General features: G+C 39.5%; 1 protein-coding gene across 1 annotated transcript in view; it reads right to left on the bottom strand.

The window, feature by feature from the left end:
- The window catches only part of etfa (electron transfer flavoprotein subunit alpha), a 74599-nt gene that overhangs the window by 13030 nt on the left and 40089 nt on the right, over window positions 1-21480 (bottom strand). Inside the window, exons 10-11 of the mRNA XM_063070456.1 lie at window positions 11094-11159; window positions 3396-3476 (exon numbers count right to left, since the gene is read on the bottom strand). Coding sequence (XP_062926526.1) covers window positions 3396-3476; window positions 11094-11159 — 147 coding nt within the window. The remainder of the gene's footprint in view (window positions 1-3395; window positions 3477-11093; window positions 11160-21480) is intronic.

Below are 21480 nucleotides of genomic sequence, written 5' to 3'. Positions count from 1 at the left end.
AATGATGACACTCATAATCAGACAGCAGGTACACAGGAGTGCAACCTTGGCTGATATCTCCTTAGCCCAAAGATACTAAGGCACCATTACTGCCTTCTTGCCAATAAAAGCAAATTCATAGCAAAAGAGGAACTGAACACAAGACATTTCCAATCAGTATCAGTGAACCACTCATTCTCTTAACCAGCTAAACCACAAAGTATTTTGTCTCTCCCTCTGTGATCCAGTTAGTCTGAGTGGCATCAATTTTCCTAAGCCTCTTATTTCCTGATTTAATATTAGGCAACCTTATACATTAAGCTGTTATGCAAAATGTAGTAAGGAAAAAATAATTATCTCTGTCATAGCTGATGCTGTAAAATTTCATTACTCGACACCAAGCAAAATAGATCATTTTTATCTTCTCATTAATTAACAGTAAAAACCTCAAAATATCCCACAATAATTATTACAGCAATTTGTATTATCACTAAATAACACTCTGGAAGATTAAACTTTCTAAATACATTTTAAACAAGTTAATTGCTGAAATATTAAAAGTATTAAAATACACACATTTGCACTCCATGGCCACTTTATTAGGTACAGGAGTGAAACCTGTATTCTGCTGCTATAGCCCATCCATTTCAAGGTTCGACATGCTGCGCATTCAGAGGTACTCCTCTGCATACCACGTGTGGTTATTTGAGTTACTGTCACCTTCCTATCAACTTAAACAAGTCTGGCCATCCTCCTCTGACCTTTCTCATTAACAAGGAGTTTTTGCCCTCAGAACTGCTGCTCAATGGAACTTTTTTTTTGCTTACTACGCCATTCTCTGTAAACTCTAGGAACTATTGTGCATGAAAATCCCAAGAGATCAGCAGTTTCTGAGATACTCAAACCACCCCACCTGGCATTAACAATCATTTCATGGTCAAAGTGACTTAGATTACATTTGGTCCCTATTCTTATGTTTGGTCTGAACAAAAACTGAACATCTTAACAATGTCTGCATGCTTTTATGCATTGAGTTGCTGCCACGATTGGCTGACTGGATATTTACATTAACATTAACATGCAGGTGTACCTAATAAAGTGGCTACTGAGTGTATATATGCAATCTAAGGCTTCTCTACCATTCTTTTTATCTTAAAGCGACTTTCCATGAGTGCCACGATAAAGTAGTGGAAGGGGTGGTTCCGGAGTTCACAGTTCAATTCTGGCGTCATTCTATAAAGAATCTCTTTATGTCCTTCCCGTGGAATGCATGGGTTTTCCCCGGATGCTCTGCTTCCTCCCACAGTCCAAAGACGTACCGGGTAGGTTAACTGGTCATTGTAAATTGTCTCGTGATTAGGTTAGGGTTAATCGGGGTTGTTGGGGGTTGCTCAGGCTTGAAGGGCTGGAAGGGATGTATCACTTAATAAAATAAATAAGCTTCTCCTGAATCTCAATCAGAGACAAGTTTAAAATAAAATCAAGTGGGAACCTGTAAAGTGCACTGGGAAATGTGGAGACTGTGTCCCTGATTAGCACATTAAAAAGCACTGCAATCAGCACCACAATCGTGTATGTAAAGCCATTTCAAGAGAACTATAAATGTCACTAAAGTTCAAAGATCTCATTAAAGGATTGACTAATTGCACTGGTTTAAATTTAGCAAGTGCTTGTTTTGCATATATTTTTTTAAATATTAGATGAGTAAAATAAATTTTGCCCATATTTGCAACCTGGTTATGAACTCATGTAGTCTCTTTAGAAAAGTTAGAAGGCACATTACAGCAGATTGGTTTCATGTGAATCCAAGGGGAATAAAAGGGTCATTTGGCCGTTAGCTGAAACACAGGAAGATGTGACGCAAAAGAGGCAAAGTCACAATGAAGGCAACTATTCTTAATCAGACAGTAGCGGCTTATTAATACCCCCTTACTTTTTTGCTTCCGCTATACTCACCAGTTTTGCCTTCTACCAAGATCAGTTTTATCATCTGATTTACTTTCTATCACTCTACCACAGACCTTTCTTTTGGTCCATTGCTCACCCTCCCTCTCACCAATTCTACTTGCAATGATTCCCTCTATCTTCAGCTCTGATATGAGAAAATAACCTGAATTATTAAGTCCAGATGAAAGGTTTCAACCGGAAATATTGACTGCACATTTCCCTCCATAGATGCTACCTGACCTGCTAAGCTCTTCCAGCTTTTTGTCTGTTGTTCTGGATTCCAGTACCTGCAGTTTCTTGTGTCTCTACCTAAAACATTAACTCTGCTTCTCTCTATACCAGTGTCGTCTGTTCTGCATGTTTTTATAACACTGTCCATCACTTCTCCCAATATGCATTGGGATCAAACTCTTTACAACCCTCCAGCCTCCGCACCTCCTTACCAAAGGGCAGGAGGTACAGAGCCTGAAGTCCCAAACTATCAGGTTCAAGAACAGCTACATCTCTTCAACCATTCGGTTCTTGAAACAACCAGCAAAACCCTAAGCACTACCTTGATATAGCAACATTATGTCCATTTTGATCACTTTGCACAAAAATGGACATTATTGTGCTTTTTTCTTGTGAACATTGTGTATAGTTTGCCTTCCTTGTGAATGCTGCTTATCTGATGCAATGTGCCTGTGATGCTGCTGCAAATAAGTTTTTCATTGCACTTGTGCATACATGTGCTTATATACATTATAATAACATCAATTTTTGACTTTGAAATAGGGGACTACTGTTCTTTTTTTTAAGGATTAGATTAGATTAGCTTTGTCTGTCACATCCACATTGAAACATACAGTGAAATGCACCATGCAACTCTATGAAACAGAAAGATTATTCAACCTGTGAACTTGACTGACATACCTCAATCACTTCCCTGTCAGAACTCCCCACCCCTTGTTTCTCAACAGTTCTCAGCTGGAGAGGATGTTTCCTATAGTGGGGGTGTCTAGGACCAGAGGGCACAGTCTCAGTATAGAGGGGCATCCATATAGAACAGAGATGAAGAAAGATGTCTTTAGCCAGAGGATGGAGAATATGTGGAATTCTTTGCCACAGACAGCTCTGCGGACCAGGTCATTGGGTATATTTAAGGCAGAGGTTGATAGGTTCTTGATTAAACAGGGTGTCAAAGGTTACGGGGAGAAGGCAGGAGAATGGGGTTGAAAGGGTTAATACATCAGCAATGATGGAATGGCAGAGCAGACCCGATAGGCCAAATGGCCTAAATCTGCTCCTATGTCTTATGGTCTTATTATATTCATCAGTTCACTATTCTCAGCTCGCCCAAGGGAAAGAAGGCCATTAATTACACTAAATAACAAATAATTTTCTCTATTTTCTCACAGAAATAAAACTTCAACCTCTATACACTCAATACTTTGGCTGGCATCTTTCATTTCTACCAACAGATTACTCACCTTGAAGAGATCTGCCACCAGCCCATAGTCTGCCACCTGGAAGATGGGAGCCTCTGGATCCTTGTTAATGGCTACAATGGTCTGGAAGGAAAGCAGAACACTCAGTGACCACAAAGTAGGTTCATTCAAATATACAATTCCTATCAGCAAAGAAACTTTCTGTTACTGGAGAAGATTTAAACATCGGCACTGAACTCTCGGGAATACCTCAGAAACAAAAAGCCTTCTAATAAAGTCACCATAGAAATACAAAATTCAATTGGCATTGCCAAGGGTTAATTAGAACAGTACAGCACAACAAGCCCTTTAGCCCACAATACTGTGCCAACCTTTTAACCTACTTCAAGACCAATCTAACCCTTCCCTCCCTCACAGCCTTCCATTTTTCTTTTATCCATGTGCCTATCTAAGAGTGTCTTAAATGTCCCTAATGTATTTCCCTCTACCACCACCCCTGGTAGCAGGTACAATGCTCCTACCACTCTCTGTGTAAAAAAACTTACCTCTGAATCCTCCCTATACCTTACTCCCAACATGTTAAAGTTATGCCCCATGTATCAGCCACTTCTGCCCTGGGAAAAAAGTCTCAATCTATGCTTCTTATTATTTTGTACACCTCAATCAAGACAACTCTCAGATTTCTTTCTCTCCAAAGAGAAAAGCCCTAGCTTGCACAACCAATCCTCATAAGGCATGCGCTCTAATCCAGGCAGCAACCTGGTAAATATCCCCTGCACCCTCTCTAAACATTCCACATCCTTTCTACAATGAGACGACCAGAACAGTTCTGGTCTGATGAAAGGCAACCAGATGCATTTACACTGCCTATTAAAAGTATTCACCCCCCACCTTCGGAAGTTTTCATGTTTTATTGTTTTACAACATAGAATCACAGTGGATTTAATTCGGCTTTTTTGATCAACAGAAAAGACTCTTTCATATCAAAGTGAAAACAAAATTCTACAAATTGGTATAAATTTATTACAATTATTAAACACAAAATAACTGATTGCATAATTACTCACCCTCTTCAAGTAAGTACTATATTTAGTAGATGCACTTTAGGCAGCAATTACAGTCTTGAGTCTGTGTGAATAGGTCTCTACCAACTTTGCACATCTGGACACAGCAATTCTTCTTTATGAAACTGCTCAAGCTCTGTCAGATTGCATAGGGATTGTGAATGAATAGCCCCTTTCAAGTTCAGCCACAAATTCTCAATTGGATTGAGGTCTGGACTCTGATTTGGCCACTCCAGGGCATTAACTTTGTTATTTTTAAGCATTTCCTGTGTAGCTATGGCTTTATGCTCGGGGTCATTGGCTTGCTGAAAAACAAATCCTTTCTCAAGTTGCATCAGTTTTCCTCCACAATTTCCCTGTATTTTGCTGCATTCATTTTACTTTCAATCCTCACAAGCCTTCCAGGGCCTGCTGCAGTGAAGCATTCCCACAGCATGATGCAGCCACCACCATGCTTCATGGTAGGGATGGTGTGTTTTTGATGATGTGCAGTGTTTGGCTTATGTCAAACATAGCATTTAGCCTGATGGCCAAAGTCCTCAATTTTGGTTTCATCAGATCATAGAATCTTTTTACACATGACTTCTGAGTCTCCCAAATGCCTTCTGGCAAACTCTAGCCGAGATTTCATGTGAGATTTTTTCAAGTGGCTTTCTCTTTGCCACTCTCCCACAAAGCTGCAACTGGTGAAGCATCCAGACAACAGTTGTTGTATGTGCAGTCTCTCCCATCGCAGCCACTGAAGCTTGTAACTCCACCAGAGTTGTCATAGGTCTCCTGGTGGCCTCCCTTACTAGTCGCCTTCTTGCACGGTCACTCAGTTTTTGTGGATAGCCTGCTCTAAGCAGATTTACAGCTGTGCCATATTCTTTCCATTTCTTGATAATTGACTTACCTGTACTCCAAGGAATATTCAGTGACTTGGAAATTTTCTTATATCCATCTCCTGACTAGTGCTTTTCAATAACCTTTTCGCGGAGTTGTTTGGAGTGTTCTTTTGCCTTCATGGTGTCGTTTTTGCCAGAATACTGACTCACCAGCAGTTGGACCTTCCAGATGCAGTATTTTTACTACAATCAATTGAAACACTTTGACTGCACACGGTGACCTCCATTTAACTATGTGACTTCTAAAACCAATTCGCTGCACCAGTGATGATTTGGTGTGTCATATTAAAGGGGGTGAATACTTATGCAATCAATTACTTTGTGTTACGTATTTGAAATTAATTGAGATCACTTTGTAGAGATCTGTTTTCACTTCGACACGAAAGTCTTTTTCTGTTGATCAGTGTCAAAAAAAGCCAAATTAAATCCACTGTGATTATTAGATTAGATTATGAGGACACTCAGTCCTCGTTTATTGTCATTTACAAATGCATGCATTAAGAAATGATACAATGTTCCTCCAGAGTCATATCACAAAAAAAAAGGACAAACCAAAGACTAACACTGACAAGACCACATAATTATAACATATAGTTACAGCAGTGCAAAGCAATACCATAATTTGATAAAGAGCAAACCATGGGCACGGTAAAAAAAAAGTCTCAAAGTTCCAATCGACTCCCAATAGCAGGCGGCAAAAGAGAGAAACTCTCCCTGCCATAAACCTCCAAATGCCGACAAATGCCAATGCATTGGAAGCACCCAACCTCAGCCCTCCAACACCGAGCACCGAGCACCATCTCTGCCGAGCACTTCAATCCCGCTCCGGCCGCCGAGCAACAAACAAAGCCAAGGACACAGGGCCTTCTCCTCCGGAGATTCTGGATCACACAGTAGCAGCAGCAATGTTGTAAAACAATAAAACATGAAAACTTCCGGGTGGTGGAGGGGTGGGGTGAATACTTTTTATGAGCACGGTATACTGCATCTCCTAGGAGCAAGGTACTCACTATGGCTGGGCTCTTGTCCACTTAGCTACAGATGGACGCATTTCTGCTCAGGCAGTCAATGTACACTTGCAGCTGGCACCACTGAACCATGATCCCTAGTCACTTCGTCACCCCCACATCTGGTAATCACAAAGGTCCCACCTCTTTCCTCCCTTCTCTCTCTCTCTATTCAACTATGTCTTAGCTTGATAAATCAAGTCAATGTTCTGCAAGTAACATATTTTACATTTCTAAATTTCAATACAAGTATCAGGTCTGTTGGTAAGTACATTAGAAATTCACTTCCCTACAATTTACGTTTCTCAAAAGATCACACGACCTTTAAATCATTTCAAAGCATAACTTATCAAACAAAAAAAAAGTCAATCAACAAAGAGAGTATTGCTTAAATTTCAGCATGTTAAATAGAAGAAACATTATACACTCAGTGGACTCTTTATTAGGTACCTCCTGTACCTAATAAAGTGGCCACTGAGTGCATGTACATGGTTTTCTGCTGCTGTAGCCCATCCCTTCAAGGTTCGACATGTTATGCTCTTCTGCACGCCACTGTTGTAACTTGTGGTTACTTGAGTTACTGTTGCCTTCCTGTCATCTTGAACCAGTCTGGCCATTCTCCTTTGACCTCTCATTAGCAAGGCATTTTCACCCACAAAACTGCGCTCACTGGATGTTTTCTGTTTCTCACACCATTCTATGTGAATTCTAAAGACTGTTTTGCATGTAACCTCAGGAGGTCAGCAGTTTCTGAGATACTCAAACCACCCCATTTGGCACCAACAATCATTCCAATGTCCAAGTCACTTAGAACACATTTCTTCCCCATTCTGATGTTTGGTCAAACAACAACTAAACCGCATGGCCATTTCTGCATGCCTTTATGCAATAAGTTGCTGCTACACGATTGGCTGATTAGATAGTTGCATTAACAAGGTGTACAGTTGTACCTCATTATGTGACCACAGAGTGCAGATTACAGGGACTCTGTACCTCCCTCTGCAATTGGATCCTCGACTTCCTAACCAAAAACCACAGTCTCTGCAGATTGATGATAATATATCCTCCTTGCTGACGATCAACACTGGCGCACCTCAGGGATGTGTGCTTAGCCCACTGCTCTACTCTCTATATACACATGACTGTGTGGCTAGGCATAGCTCAAATACCATCTATAAATTTGCTGACAATACAACCATTGTTGGTAGAATCTCAGGTAGTGACCGGAGGGCGTACAGGAGTGAGATATGCCAACTGGTGGAGTGGTGCTGCAGCAACAACCTGGCACTAATGTCAATAAGATGAAAGAGCTGATTGTGGACTTCAGGAGGGTAAGATAAAGGAACACATACCAATCTTCATAAAGGGTTTGGAAGTGAAGAGAGTGAGCAGCTTCAAGTTCCTAAGTGTCAAGATCTCTGAGGATCTAACCTGGTCCCAACATATCAATGTAATTATAAAGAAGGGAAGACAGCAGCTATACTTTATTAGGAGTTTGAAGAGATTTGGCATGTCAACAAATACACTCAAAAACTTCTATAGTTGTACCATGGAGAGCATTCTGACAGGCTGCATCACTTTCTGGTATGGAGGTGCTACTGCACAGGACTGAAAGTAGCTGCAGAAGGTTGTAAATCTAGTCAGCTCCATCTTGGGCACTAGCCTACAAAGTATCCAGGACATCTTTAGGAAGCGGTGTCTCAGAAAGGCAGCGTCCATTATTAAGGATCTCCAGCACCTAGGGCATGCCCTTTTCTCACTGTTACCATGTTGGTAGGAGATACAAAAGCCTGAAGGCACACACTCAGCGGTTCAGGAACAGCTTCTTCCCCTCTGCCATCCCATTCCTAAATGGGCACTGCAGCTTTGGGCACTGCCTCATGTTTTTTAATATACAGTATTTCTGTTTTTGCACATTTTTTAAAACCTATTCAATATACGTAATTTGATTTACTTGTCTATTTATTATCTATATTCTATCTATATTGTCTATATTCTACTTTATTTATTATTTTCTTCTCTCTCTCTCTCTGCTAGATTATGTATTGCATTGAACTGCTGCTGCTAAGTTAACAAATTTCACATCACATGCCGGTGATAATAAACCTGATTCTGATTCTGAAGTGCAGAAGAGTGGAATGTGACTAATGATTGTGCTTGTAAAACCGCCTTCATAGAGGCAGTCAATGTGGCTAAATACAGTACAGCTGAAATCTACTACAGTAACCCTGCAAAACTAGACACAGAATTAAAATCATATGTGGTCATGTGTGACTAGAATCAGACAGTGGCTGGGAAGCAAGTGAACCAAAGTATGTCCAGATATAATTAGCTTAAAACCACAATGCATTTATATTTTCACAAATTTTACATTTCTTCCCACTGGTCCTGAACACCATGACATCCTAAAACTGATTACCATGTCCCAACAGCACTGGTGACACGAAAGCACCTCAACTTGTCAATGAATGTAATTAAAATATGTTAAGTCAATAGAGCTGATAGTTGCAGGAATTCCTAAAGGGGGAAGCTTGCCAGGAAATCCACTTAGACTCTTAAGATTTAACACATAATGGATGCACATTTTATTTTGTACTTCAATTTCATTAAGTGAATAAAATGCTCAAAAGGAGGGAAAGGGTGAAGGAATAAAAATTACGATCATGCTCAGAGGCAGAAGCAGTTTTCCCTTTCAAAAATACTTTCTCAGTCTCCAAATGTGGAGGATATTGACACTTGCAAGTTGGAAGGTTTTATATTGCAGTTTTTAGAATGGAAAGTTCCAGGATAGCTTATGGCCCCTGTTAAAAATAACGTGCAAAAGAAGTGAAGAATATGTGTGTTGGGGAGGTCATCAGGAGGAAGAGAACAACAAAACCTGAAAACAAGCTGACACAGTCATCCAGTCCTGATGAAGGATCTCGGCCTGAAACGCGGACTATTTATTCTCCTCCATAAATGCACTACTGTGGTGCCTACAGTTTTAGCGTGCTTTAATATAAATGCTCAGTTTTGATATAAAATTAGAAAATGACTGATACCCAAACAATCTGAATAAAAAAAATGTCGAAGGAATTATCATTTTTCTATGTGTAATTCCATTTTTGGAATTTACAATTACAGATGGCCACAACAGCCAAGTCACGATACATTTTAAAATAAAGATAAATAAATTTCTGAATCCTAAAGGCTTCAAGGAAAGTGGGGAGTGTGAATAAGGTATTGAGATAGGAGATCGATGACAGTTGAAGAGCTGAATGGCCTATTTTCAATGTTCCTATGCAATTCATGTACTAGTTTAGTAATTCCAAGGTCAGGCCAGATTGACCCAAGCTAAGTGCAAGTGTTTTATCCAATTATGCACCCTGCCTGACTCAAACCAAATAAATTGCATCAGTTCATATTGGGCTTGATTCAAGTTGCTACTTACTACTCATACTGTAATGCTCCCCTCTGCTAATAAGGGTACTATACCTATTGGATTTAATTCAATTGGCACAATGGTATTTTACTATCTTCATAAAAGAACTGATTAACAAGGTAATTTCAAGAAATTCAAAATTTTGGTTTTCAGTAAAATGTTCAAATTTGATTTTTTTTAAAAAGCTATAACTTCTTCATAGTGGGTTAATGCTTTTTTTAGTACACTTCCACATAAAGGACATTAATGGATTCACGGACGTAAAAAGCAGCTTTCACTGCAGAAGATTCTATGTATGGGGTTTATTGTTCTTGTTATGTTTGAGTGCACATGACTAAATTTATTCTGCTTAAAGATCCGTCTGAGATATATAAAAAATACTGGAAGTAGCACTTAAAAAGTTAGACCCTCAGATGTAGGATTCACAAAACCATCCCACAGTAAGAAGCCTGTGCATTAATAATACAATAACTTCTAAGCAAATATATTCACGCAAAATAAGAAGCTGCAGAAAAACAGTAAACATGTTAATTATAGAACATGCTATTAAGCTGAATAAAATATTTAAACTATTTTCAAAAGTTGTTTTGTTTTAAATAGCTTTTTGATAACTCTCAATATTCTAATACTACAGAGAAGTTTAGATATTACACAGGCACATACTCCAGAACTCACACTACCTACTGGCTATATTGCTCAGTTCAAAGAAACTTTCAGGATTGATCCCTATGAACTATTTGTTAGTTAAGGGGGTCAAAAGATACAGAAGGCAAGCTGACATAATTGAATTTACATACGGACCAACCACAATCTAAATAGGGAAGCAAGAGAACTTCTGTATGTCAAGTTGGATGAAATATAATCATCAAATTACAACACCACAGAAAGAAAACGACTATAAAAGCTTATAAACCCACATGCAAAGTAAGGTTAAGAAAAAAGCTATATTATAAAAATTTCCTGGGCAAGACTGATAGATAAACAAGGCTACAAGTTTATGCAGAATTTGTTGGAATTTTTAGGCAAGTGGGAAAAAAATATACAATTTGTTTACACCCAAATATAAAATAATTTCACTTCAAACTGAATAAGAATCATTCTAACATGGAAATAAATGCAACCTCAACTGTATTGTTTCTATACCTACTATTTTTCATGAAAAATGTTGTTGCGCTTTGATCAGTGCCAGGGAAATGCCTGTGAGAATATCTCCGGCGCCACAGTGCAAAGAGCACTGAATTATTCAGAGATGGAATGATGGACTTTCTTTACACCATTACACTCAGCAGCTCATTTCTACTAGAATTCTGTTAGTACTTAATGTAAATAAAGATACACAATAAAAGAGAAGGAAAACTTACCTTGCTATCCTTCATTCCTGCTAGGTGCTGAATTGCTCCTGAAATCCCAACAGCGATATAGAGCTCCTATAAATTTTAAAAGAAAATATTACAAAATATAAACTGTCAGCTCTTACTCTATACAATAATTTATACTGTCAATTCTACATCATAGAATTGATTAAAACCATCCTAGATCAATATCCACCTGTACGTCTGGCCTGATTTACTTCAACTCCAGCATTTATGGTTCTGTCTATAGTAGTCCAGATCTTTAGTTCCTTTTCCATAGGAGAGATTAAGGCCATTCAGTCCATCAAGTCTGCTCCATCATTCAATGATTTATTATTCCTTCTCAACCCCATTCTCCTGTTCTCCCCATAACCTTTTGACACCTTTTGCTAATCAAAAACCTATTAACCTCTGATTTCATCATACCCAATTGTCTTGGCCTTCACAGCCATTTGTGGCAATGAAATCTATAGATACACAACTCTTTACTGAGGCATGATCCTGCTTTGAGTTACTCCTTAAGCCCTATGTTTCGAACCAATCCTTTGGTCACTTAACCTAATGTCTCCTTATGTTGCCCAGTGTCAAATTTAGTTCTTTAGTATCCCTGTGAAGTGTTTCAGGATGTTTTACTGTTAATAGATATTCATTCTAACTGCAAGTTGTTAAGTGATTTCCTATCATGTTGATCTGATCAAAAATGTTTTATATTATGTCAGTAATTTCATCATCAATAGTTAAATGTTCATCTCAGAAAGCTTGAATAGACACAAATACTAAAAATAATTTATAAAATACGGTTCCTAGTTGGTCCATTTTCAGCAACAAAAACAAATACTGATTTTAAAAAGTTGCAAAGTTTGAACTTGCACTGCCTTAGTTAACAGAATAATAGATATGATATAAAAGGTTTTGGACATCACATAATGCCTGACCCCTTGGACTTTGAACATTAAAAATTGTTTTCAAATGACTATCAATGAAAAATTACTAATGAATATAGAAATCTGGTCCAAACATCATAAACCTAAACGACAAACAATTTCTAGAAATCTGCAAGATGCAATTGTATGTGAGTATAGGAAAAATAGGGTTTCTTGGCTTAGCAGATCTGATAAACCTCAAATCCATTTCTAAAATATAAAAGTATACATCTGGAGTGCATTGGTTTGAAGTACTTGCTACCGGTAAGCAATTGAACTTGAACAAATTTTTGTCATTAGATGTACACCTAGCACTATTACAAACACAACAGGTTCTGCAGATGCTGGAAATCCTGAGCAACACACCCACAAACTGCTGGGGGTGCTCAGCAAGTTGGGCAACAATCTATAGAGTAAACAATCAACATTGGGCTGTTTATTCCTCTCCATAGATACTGTCTGACTTGCTGAGTTCCTCCAGCATTTTGTGTGTGGTACACACACCACCAGACTTTTATTTCCTTTAAAAAAGCAAAGAAACAAACTCCAATTTCCTTTTTAAAGTTATACTGAATCTGCTTCCACCACTTTCAAACAGTGCATTCAAAACAATTACTTGAGAAAAATAGATTTTCCCCATCCCGCCTTGACTCGTGTCTGTATAAACCAGGATCATCTAGTCCACACTACCAAACACCTTTAGAAGAAACATTTAGTCTACACAGCACTGCTCTAGTGTTCAACTTATTCCACCCTATTTTTAGTGGATTTAAAATGAAGCATGACATATGTTAATGAGTGGATTGTAATGATGTAGGCATCCAGCTGGAGATGACAAGAAACAAAAATGAAATTAAAATTTCCATTAATCATTAAATGCAGAAGGCTGAAAATTTCATTATAATTTGTAAAACAGTCTTTTTCAACTTAAAAAAATTCCAAAACAATAAACAAAACAACAGGACCATGCTAAGTGCTTTTGTGCTTTTAAATTAAAAGTAAAATGCTTTGTAGTTGACAAGCAGATCTGTTCAATTGGAAAGAGCATTGTATTATCTGACCATCAACTATTGGGAATGCAGTTAACCATCACGAAACAACATAAAATCTCATAGTACACAATTCTTTGGGCTTGTACAAGTATTCATTTTGTCTCAGACTCTCTGCTTGATGGTTTGGTATTCTCTATTCATCTGTCCCTAGACACCCACCCTGACCACTCTATTACATATTGATGTTCTGTATCCTTTCAAAAGCTTTTGTGAGCATGTCCACTGTAGAGAACTCATTTTATTCAGAAATGCTGCGGCTCAAGCCCCATACTTGTCTATCTGGGATCATGAAAATACTCAGCAGGTCAGGCAGCATATACAGAGAGAAAGAAAACCAAAACTCATCAATTTTCATCAGTGTCAATATTTTTTCTTCTAGAGCTGCTGAATTATATCACACATTTTATATTTTTGTGTAACATGGACCATCATTCTGTCCACTGAATCCAAACCGGGTCCCAGCACAATCGCATTCATCCACCACATATTCACTCACATGTCCACCACCTCCATTCCTACGCACCTACACACTAGAGGTTAACCAATTAACCTACCTTTGGGATATGGGAGGATATCCACACTGTCACAGGCAAATATGCCACACAGGCGGCAGCCGAGGTCATGACTGAGCCCATATCACTGGTGCTGTGAGGCAGCAACACGGTTGGTCCTACCATGAATTGGTACTAGTTTATAATTGTCACGTACAGATATATAGTGAAAAGCTTTTGTTTACCTGCCGTCGACATATTATTCCTTACATAACAACATTGAGGTAATAAAAAGGAAAACAAAATACAGAATATAGTGTTACAAGTCCAGAGAGTGTGCAGTGCAGGTAGACAAGGGCTAAGATGAGGTAGATTAAGAGATCCGCAGGCCAAGACCATTCAAGATTACAGCAGGATAGAAGCTGTCCTTCTATCTTTCTGTAATATATCCAGGTGATTAAGAGTTCTCAGGCTTTTGTATCTTTTGCCCCACAGGAGGGGCTGAGAAGACAGAATGATGGGTTTGGGAGTGGTCCTTAATTATGTTGGCAGCTTTGCCGAAACAGCAGGAAATATAGATGATATTAATGGAGGGGAGGCTGGTTCCCTGACGGACTAGGCTCTGTACATAACTTTATTCCTGATTTCAGTGGAGTTTGTGAATTTTATATGGTGCAGAGAGAGATTAATTTGATCTCAGCATCCCAGATTAGCAATGGACTGGGGTTAGACCATCAGACATAGGAGCAGAATTAGGCCATCTGGCCCATCGTGTCTGCTCCACCATTCAATCATGGCTGATCCTTTATTTTATCTCCTCCTCAACCCCAGTTCCCGGCCTTCTCCCCGTAACCTTTGATGCCATGTCCAATCAAAAATCTATCAATCTCTGCCTTAAATACACCCAAAGACCTGGCCTCCACAGCTGCATGTGGCAACACATTCCACAAATTCATCACCCTTTGTCTAAAGAAATTTCTCTGCATCTCTGTTTTGAAAGGGTGCCCCTCTATCCTGAGGTTGTGCCCTCTTGTCCTAGACTCTCCCACCATGGGAAACATCCTTTCCGTATCTACTCTGTCTAAGACTTTCAACATTCAAAAGGTTTCAATGAGATACCCCCCTCATCCTTCTGAATTCCAGCGAGTACAGACCCAGAGCTATCAAACATTCCTCATATGATAACCCTTTCATTCCTGGAATCATTCTTGTGAACCTCCTCTGGACCCTCTCCAATGCCAGCACATCCTTTCTAAGATGAGGGGCCCAAAACTGTTGACAATACTTAAGGTGAGGCCTCGCGAGTGCCTTATAAAGCCTCAGCATCACATCCTTGGCAGGGGTGGGAAAGGAAGAAAGAGATGCCCATGCAAGGGGGGGGGGGGAGTGGACAAGGCCAAATTCTCCAATGACACTCATACTCTGGAAATACCAAAAGCAAGAAACATAAGCCTACGTAGTTGTGCCCCAGGAAGCATTTGGGACCCTGCTATACAGCTTATTTTTGATTTGTATAGCACCTATACAGGATATATAGTAGTACAGGATAACTTCACTCACCTCAACACTGAGCAGATTCCACAACCTACGAACTCACTTTCAAGGACTCTACAAATTCATGTTCTCAGTATTATTTATTTACTGTTTTACTGGTTTCATAAACTGTCTTCTTTTGCACATTGGTTGCTTGTCAATCTTTGTTAATTATAGTTTTTCATAAATTCTATTGTTTCTTTTGTAATTTTCCAAGTAAATGCCTGTCAAAAAAATGAATTTCAAGGTAGTATGTGGTGATATATGTACTTTGATAATAAATTTGCTTTGAACTTACACTCAGTGGCCATTTTATTAGGTAGCTCCTGTACCTAATAAAGTGGCCACTGTGTATAGGTCCGTGGTCTGCTGCTGTGGCCCATTCACTTCAGGGTTCAACATGTTGTGCTTTCAGAGATGTTCTTCTGCACACAAATGTTGTAACGAATGGTTATTTAAGTCACTGTTGCCTTCCTGTCAGCTTGAACTAATAAGGCCTTACTCCTCAGACCTCTCTCATTAACGACACAAACACAAGGAAATGGTTGTTTTCACTCACAGAATTGCCGCTCACTGGATGCCTTTTAGTTTCTGTAAACTCCAAGAGACTGCTGTGTGAAAATCCCAAGAGATCACCAATTTCTGAGATACTCAAACCACCCAGTCTGACACCAACAATCACTCCATGGTTAAAGTCACTTAGATCACATTCCTTCCCCATTCTGATATTTGGTCTGAACATCAAATGAACCTCTTGACCAGATATGTAGAGTTGCTTCCACATGATCAGCTGATTAGATATTTCCATTAATAAGCAGGTGTACAAATGAACCTAATAAAGTGGCTAGAGTGTATCTGCCTGCAACAGTATACACACCAGTGGGCTCCATCTTCAGTTCCTGCTTTCTGCCAGGTAGGAAGTCAAATGATCTCCACACCATCCAGAGGCCCTCCATTGGTCAGAGTTGACCATGGATGTTGCATCCTAGCTGTCCACATTGTATACACAAGCCAAGTACACAGGCCAGGGCAGTATAATTTGGAGAGCAAGCTGTTGTCCATGCAACAGGCTCCCCGTCTCCACAACAGCTAATAATTTCAAAGGAACAGCAGAGACCCATGTAGTTTAGCACCAGTGGCATCGCAGGAGTTGCCCGTCAGCATTGAACACAATGTAGGAGTGCCAGCTCTAGAGTTTTCTTTGAGGTTTACTTCCAAAGCCTTCCCCATGAGGGGAAGGCAGTGGCGGTTTCAGATCAGAGTTTTACTTCTCCTAGATGAGCTGCCAACCACAGATAACAAGCTCCATCTGCCCAAAGTGACTGGTTTTAAGGTGCCACTAACCTGCCCTTGCTACCTCTCCTGTTAGTAGAAACAGTTTTGCTGGGCTTAGAAGCTAGGCCACATATGGAAGGCCAGGAGTTGGACTTGGTTGTCAGAAGCTATTTGAGATGCACACCACTGGGAGCATTTAACAGGTAGAGCAAATTTATTCCCACTATAACCCCCCACCCCCACTCCTATGACAACCTTAAGGAATACATCCAGATGTATTTGGAAAATAATGATGAAGGTCAGAAAGTGAAACAGATAGGGTCATAACCATTTGACTATGGTTCTAATGGGAAGAAGAGAGGAATACAACTTAAAAGCAGGGCTAAATTGAACTGTGATGCTCCCACAATGAAAGCTCATAGTCAAATAGCCTATTGCCTTGGTTCATTCTTAGGAGAGAGGCATCTCAGTGACTTGGCAGACAGTGCAAACAGGAATGTAGAGTGAGTACTTTTTTAGGAGCCATAGCAGATGAAATGAAAGTAATTTAGAAGGGGGAATAATAAGATCTTCATGTTACCGCCATCTCATAGACTTATGTCATTAGGACATTTCAATAAATATCCATTTACAGTTTAATCAGCTTGATCCTACATAGGGACTCAGATTTATTAAACACAGCCAAGGCCTCTTTAAAAGACAGACACAAAGGTTAACTATCCACATTTGTTTTAATTTGCAACTATCTAATCACAAATGCCTTAAATCCCACATGAACAGGACAATTTAAACTTAGGAGCAGATTATACTGCAAAGCAGATACGTAATATATTGTTACAGGAAGATCAAATAAATTTTGTTAATCATTACTTTAGACTGCTGCGATTTAATTATATGATAGCACAGGGGTGCCTTAGGGGGCCTTCTAGCAACTTTACAAATGTACAGAGTTGCGAGGAGGGTTAGGGGGTAGTGGGAAGGTTGTGGTTACTACAACTTCAGTTCAATACTTTGCACATTCGATTCAATGGAGAAAAAAAGGTCAGCTTGCCAGGCAGGAAAAACAGATTATGAACTATGGAAAGACACTATTTCAGCACAGGACTGTACATTTATCAAAGTTACCAGCCTACATTGTGAAACATTCTTCATTTGCAACAGACTACCAAGCTGGCGTACAAAAGGCAAGTGAAACAAAGGCTGCACAGAAACCTGTTTAGAATGTTCTGGAATCTTGAAAAGCAAAAACTGTTTTGGTTTTGAATGCATTCGAAAACTCAGTGAAAGATGTATGGAGTGAGTGTAAGAGCACAAAAGAGAACAAGGAAAGAGGGAGAGGGAGAATGAAATGTGAGAAAATAAAGGAAGAGTGAAAAAGAGGAAAAAGGAGGAAAAGAGGAAGAATTTTAAAAAGTGAGAAGAAAAAAAGAGGAAGAGTAAGGAAATAACGGAGAAGGTTCTCACTTCCCAAAGCATATATCATTGCATATTCAGAGATGGGAAGAACGTAACTCATTTCTTGTTATTTGTATAGCTTGGCAAAAATGGTCACAAAACCCATTCTGTTGAAAGTGTTCTCCCACACTGACATTATAACTACAAACTCTATGTTAAAAAGAGGTAAAGGCAGTTCCTCCAGAATATTTTGTGAGTGTTGAAAGGGATAATTCTGACAGTTCCAGAATCATTGCCTTAATTTAATTCTATTAAAACATATCACTAACTTGTTCACTTTTGATTGACCTACAGTTACCTAGATGAGACATTTTATGGACTTCATGCTATACATACAGTTAGTTTGAGAGCGGAAGGCTTTATTATAAGCATGTTCACAGGCAAATTTCACAGTATGTTTATGCTCCAAACTCTTTGAAAGAATGATTGAAGAAAATACTCGGCTTGGTCGCCAGTTCTTTCTTGTAAGAGGAAGACAATATAGCACAGATAAGCTGATAATTTTTTAAACGGACGCACTGCAGTCAATCTATCTAAGCTACTGTTTACATGAAAGGTGATACATCAAACATATGCTTTCATAGATGAAGTGGGGTGTCGAAGGCACACATGATGACACCTGATATGTAATGCACACTCGCCAGCTTGGTCCCTTCCTCGTGAAGTTACACTGGTCATTTTAACAAGAGAAACACTAATTCGAATTTCAAGGGTCTATTTACATCAAATGCTTTAGAGTTTTGCCCCCACTAAAAACCATTTACCAAGTTATTTCCACATGAAGTTCTCCATGTGTCAATACCACAGAAGAGCACAGGGCATACTTCTTTGGATTCAGAAAAGTGAAAGGCAAAGAATGTGAAAAAGAACACTGCATTTAACCTTCAGTTGTAACGGGACTAATAAGCTTTCTGTTATTTGCACATGTTATTAGAAAGGAAATTAAGCAGAGAATATGGAGCATGTGCTCTATCTGCTCAATACTTGCTTCATCCCAGTCCTCAGATTTTCTCCACCTTCCATCAGGGAGACCACGTAATTACCCACACGATGAGTGTTTGGGGTGTCTGCTGGAGTGAGAGACCCCACGCTGCTTCTTTCTGGGCTCCAGGGAGCAGTGCATCAATTGCTCTCAGCTAAATGCACTTGCACATGAATATTTCAGTACGATTTAATGTTTCTGTACAAACCCCTCAGGAGCGCAGCATCAATTTGTGAACAGAGCTCTAGTACAGTTAAAAGCCAGACCATATACTGCAATATCAAAAAGTCCATAAACCTGCTGGGAATTTATTTCTGGATAAAGCAAGAGGAAGCGAGAAGCTAGCCCTTGCGAGTTCCCGCTGCACACAAACAGACTCTCAAAAGTTTTTGCCGTAGCAACTCCTGAGCACAGCTAAATAATTCTGCTTCTTTATAAAAACACATCATGGAAAGCAAAGCTTTCTCTGGGGCTTTTCTCTTTGGAGAAGAGGAGGATAAGAGGTGTACAACATGATAAGTAGGATAGATCAAGTGGACAGCCAAAGATCTCATCGCGGGGCAGAAATGGCTAATATGAGGGGGCATAACTTTTAAGGTGTTGGGAGGAAAATAAAGGGGAGATGTCAGTGGGAAGTGTGTTTTTTTTAAACACAGAGAGTGGTGAATGCATGGAACATCTGCCAGGGGTGATGGGAGAGGCAGATACGTTAGGGACACTTAAGAGACTCCTAGATAGGCAATGGATGAAAGAAAAATGGAGGTCTATGTAGGAGGGAAGGATTAGATTGGTCTTGGAGTAGGTTAAAGGGTCGGCACAACATCATGGGCCAAAGGGCCTGTACTGCGCTGTACTGTTCTTTGTTAAAGCACATTGCCAGGGTTGATCCAAATCTCCAAAGCTAATTTTTCAGTATTCATATTACTACGTGAAGCCACATTATCTGCATCCTGTTAAGAAAGACCTACAAAAAAAAAAATTGTACGACTAACACTGCCTCCAATGAACAGTGCTTCAGGTATTAGCAACAACCCACTACTAGTTACTCAGGCTGGAGTGAGATGTTAACTTAATCAGACACATTCACACTTTGGAGGTACATGACAATATACAAACAGATGCACTCTGCCACACGCTTGCTTAATTTTCAGGCTACCTTATGCCATCTGCTAATTCAAACCATCACTCAGTGAACAGTATTTTCCCAATTGTGCTTCGAAAAGCAACGGGGGCCACTCTATACTCCACAGGAGTACCAGTGTCGTGTCATGCGTCCTGAACTTCTAATGGATCCCATGAGGCAAAGACTGGGAATAAGGAGGGCCTTTTCTCGTTGGCTGCCGGTGACTAGTGGTGTGTGCAGGGGTCAGGGTTGGGATCATTTCTTTTCATGTTATATGTTAATGATCTGGATGACGAAATTGATGGTTTTGTGGCCAAGTTTATGGATGATGCAAAGACAGGTGGACGTGGCAGGTAGCGGAGGAAGCAGGAAGTCCGCAGAAGAACGTACAGATTAGGAGAATGGGCAAAGAAGAGACAGATAGAACAGTTTAGGGAAGGGTATAATAATGCACTTCAGCAGAAGAACTAAAGGTGTAGACATCTTTTAAACAGGGAGCGAATTCAGAGGTGCAAAGGGACTTGGAAGTCCTCATGCAGGATTCCCTAAAGATTAACTCACAGGTGAGTTGGTGCTAAGGAAGGTAAATTCAATGTTAGCATTCATTTCAAGAGAACTAGAATATAAAAGAAATGGTGTATAGTTTTCTCCTTTTGCTTGTTCTTTCTCTACTCTCTTTTCTGTAAGTGTATACCTCAGATAAATATTACCTGGAGATTTGTGGCAAATATGAATATATGATATATACGTACAGTATCTGAAATACATCTTATGGAAATGTTTGTTTGATGATGTACTTCAATAAAAAATAAATTACAAGAAAAAACCAATGATGTAATGCTGGGGTTTTATAAGACATTGGTCAGACCACATTGTAATATTGTGAGCAATTTTAGGTTTCGTATCTAAGGAGTGTGCTGACATTGGGGAGGGTACATAGGTTTATGAGAATTATCCCAGGATGAAATGTTAATGAATGAGGAGCATTTAAAGGCTTTGGGCTTGCACTCACTGATGTTTTAAAGAATGATGGGGGAGCTCTTTGAAACCTACTGACTACTGAAAGGCCTAGATAGAGTGGATGTGGAGAGAATGTTTCTAATAATGGGAAAATCTACAACCAGATGGCACAGCCTCAGCCTCCAAATAGATCAGAGATGAGAAGGAATTTCTTTTGCCAGAGGGTGGTGAATCTGTGGAATTCATTGCCACAGCTGGCTGTGGAAGCCACTTCATTGGGTACATCTAAAGTGGAGGTTGATAGTTCTTGATTAATAAGGGTGTCAAAGGTAGGAGAAAGGGGTTGAAAGGGAAAATAAATCAGCCCTGATTGAACAGTGGAATAGACTGGATGGGCCAAATGGCCTGATTCTGCTTTTATGTTTTGTGGCCTAAGCTGTGGCAAAGACATAACAGTGCTACAAACTTTCATGTCAAGCAGACAGCATTTAATTCAGGTTAAACAGTACAAGTCAATGACCTGCTGTCCAGAAATTCAAAATTATCTTGGAGAAAGAACTGCCAAAGATAGTTAGTGCTTACTATCACTAAAAATATTAAAC

Source organism: Mobula hypostoma, chromosome 18 (assembly GCF_963921235.1).
Source record: "Mobula hypostoma chromosome 18, sMobHyp1.1, whole genome shotgun sequence".
In the NCBI taxonomy this organism is placed as follows: Eukaryota; Metazoa; Chordata; class Chondrichthyes; order Myliobatiformes; family Myliobatidae; genus Mobula; species Mobula hypostoma.
The sequence above is the reverse complement of the archived record's forward strand: the minus strand, read 5'-3'. Positions and strand labels throughout refer to the sequence as shown.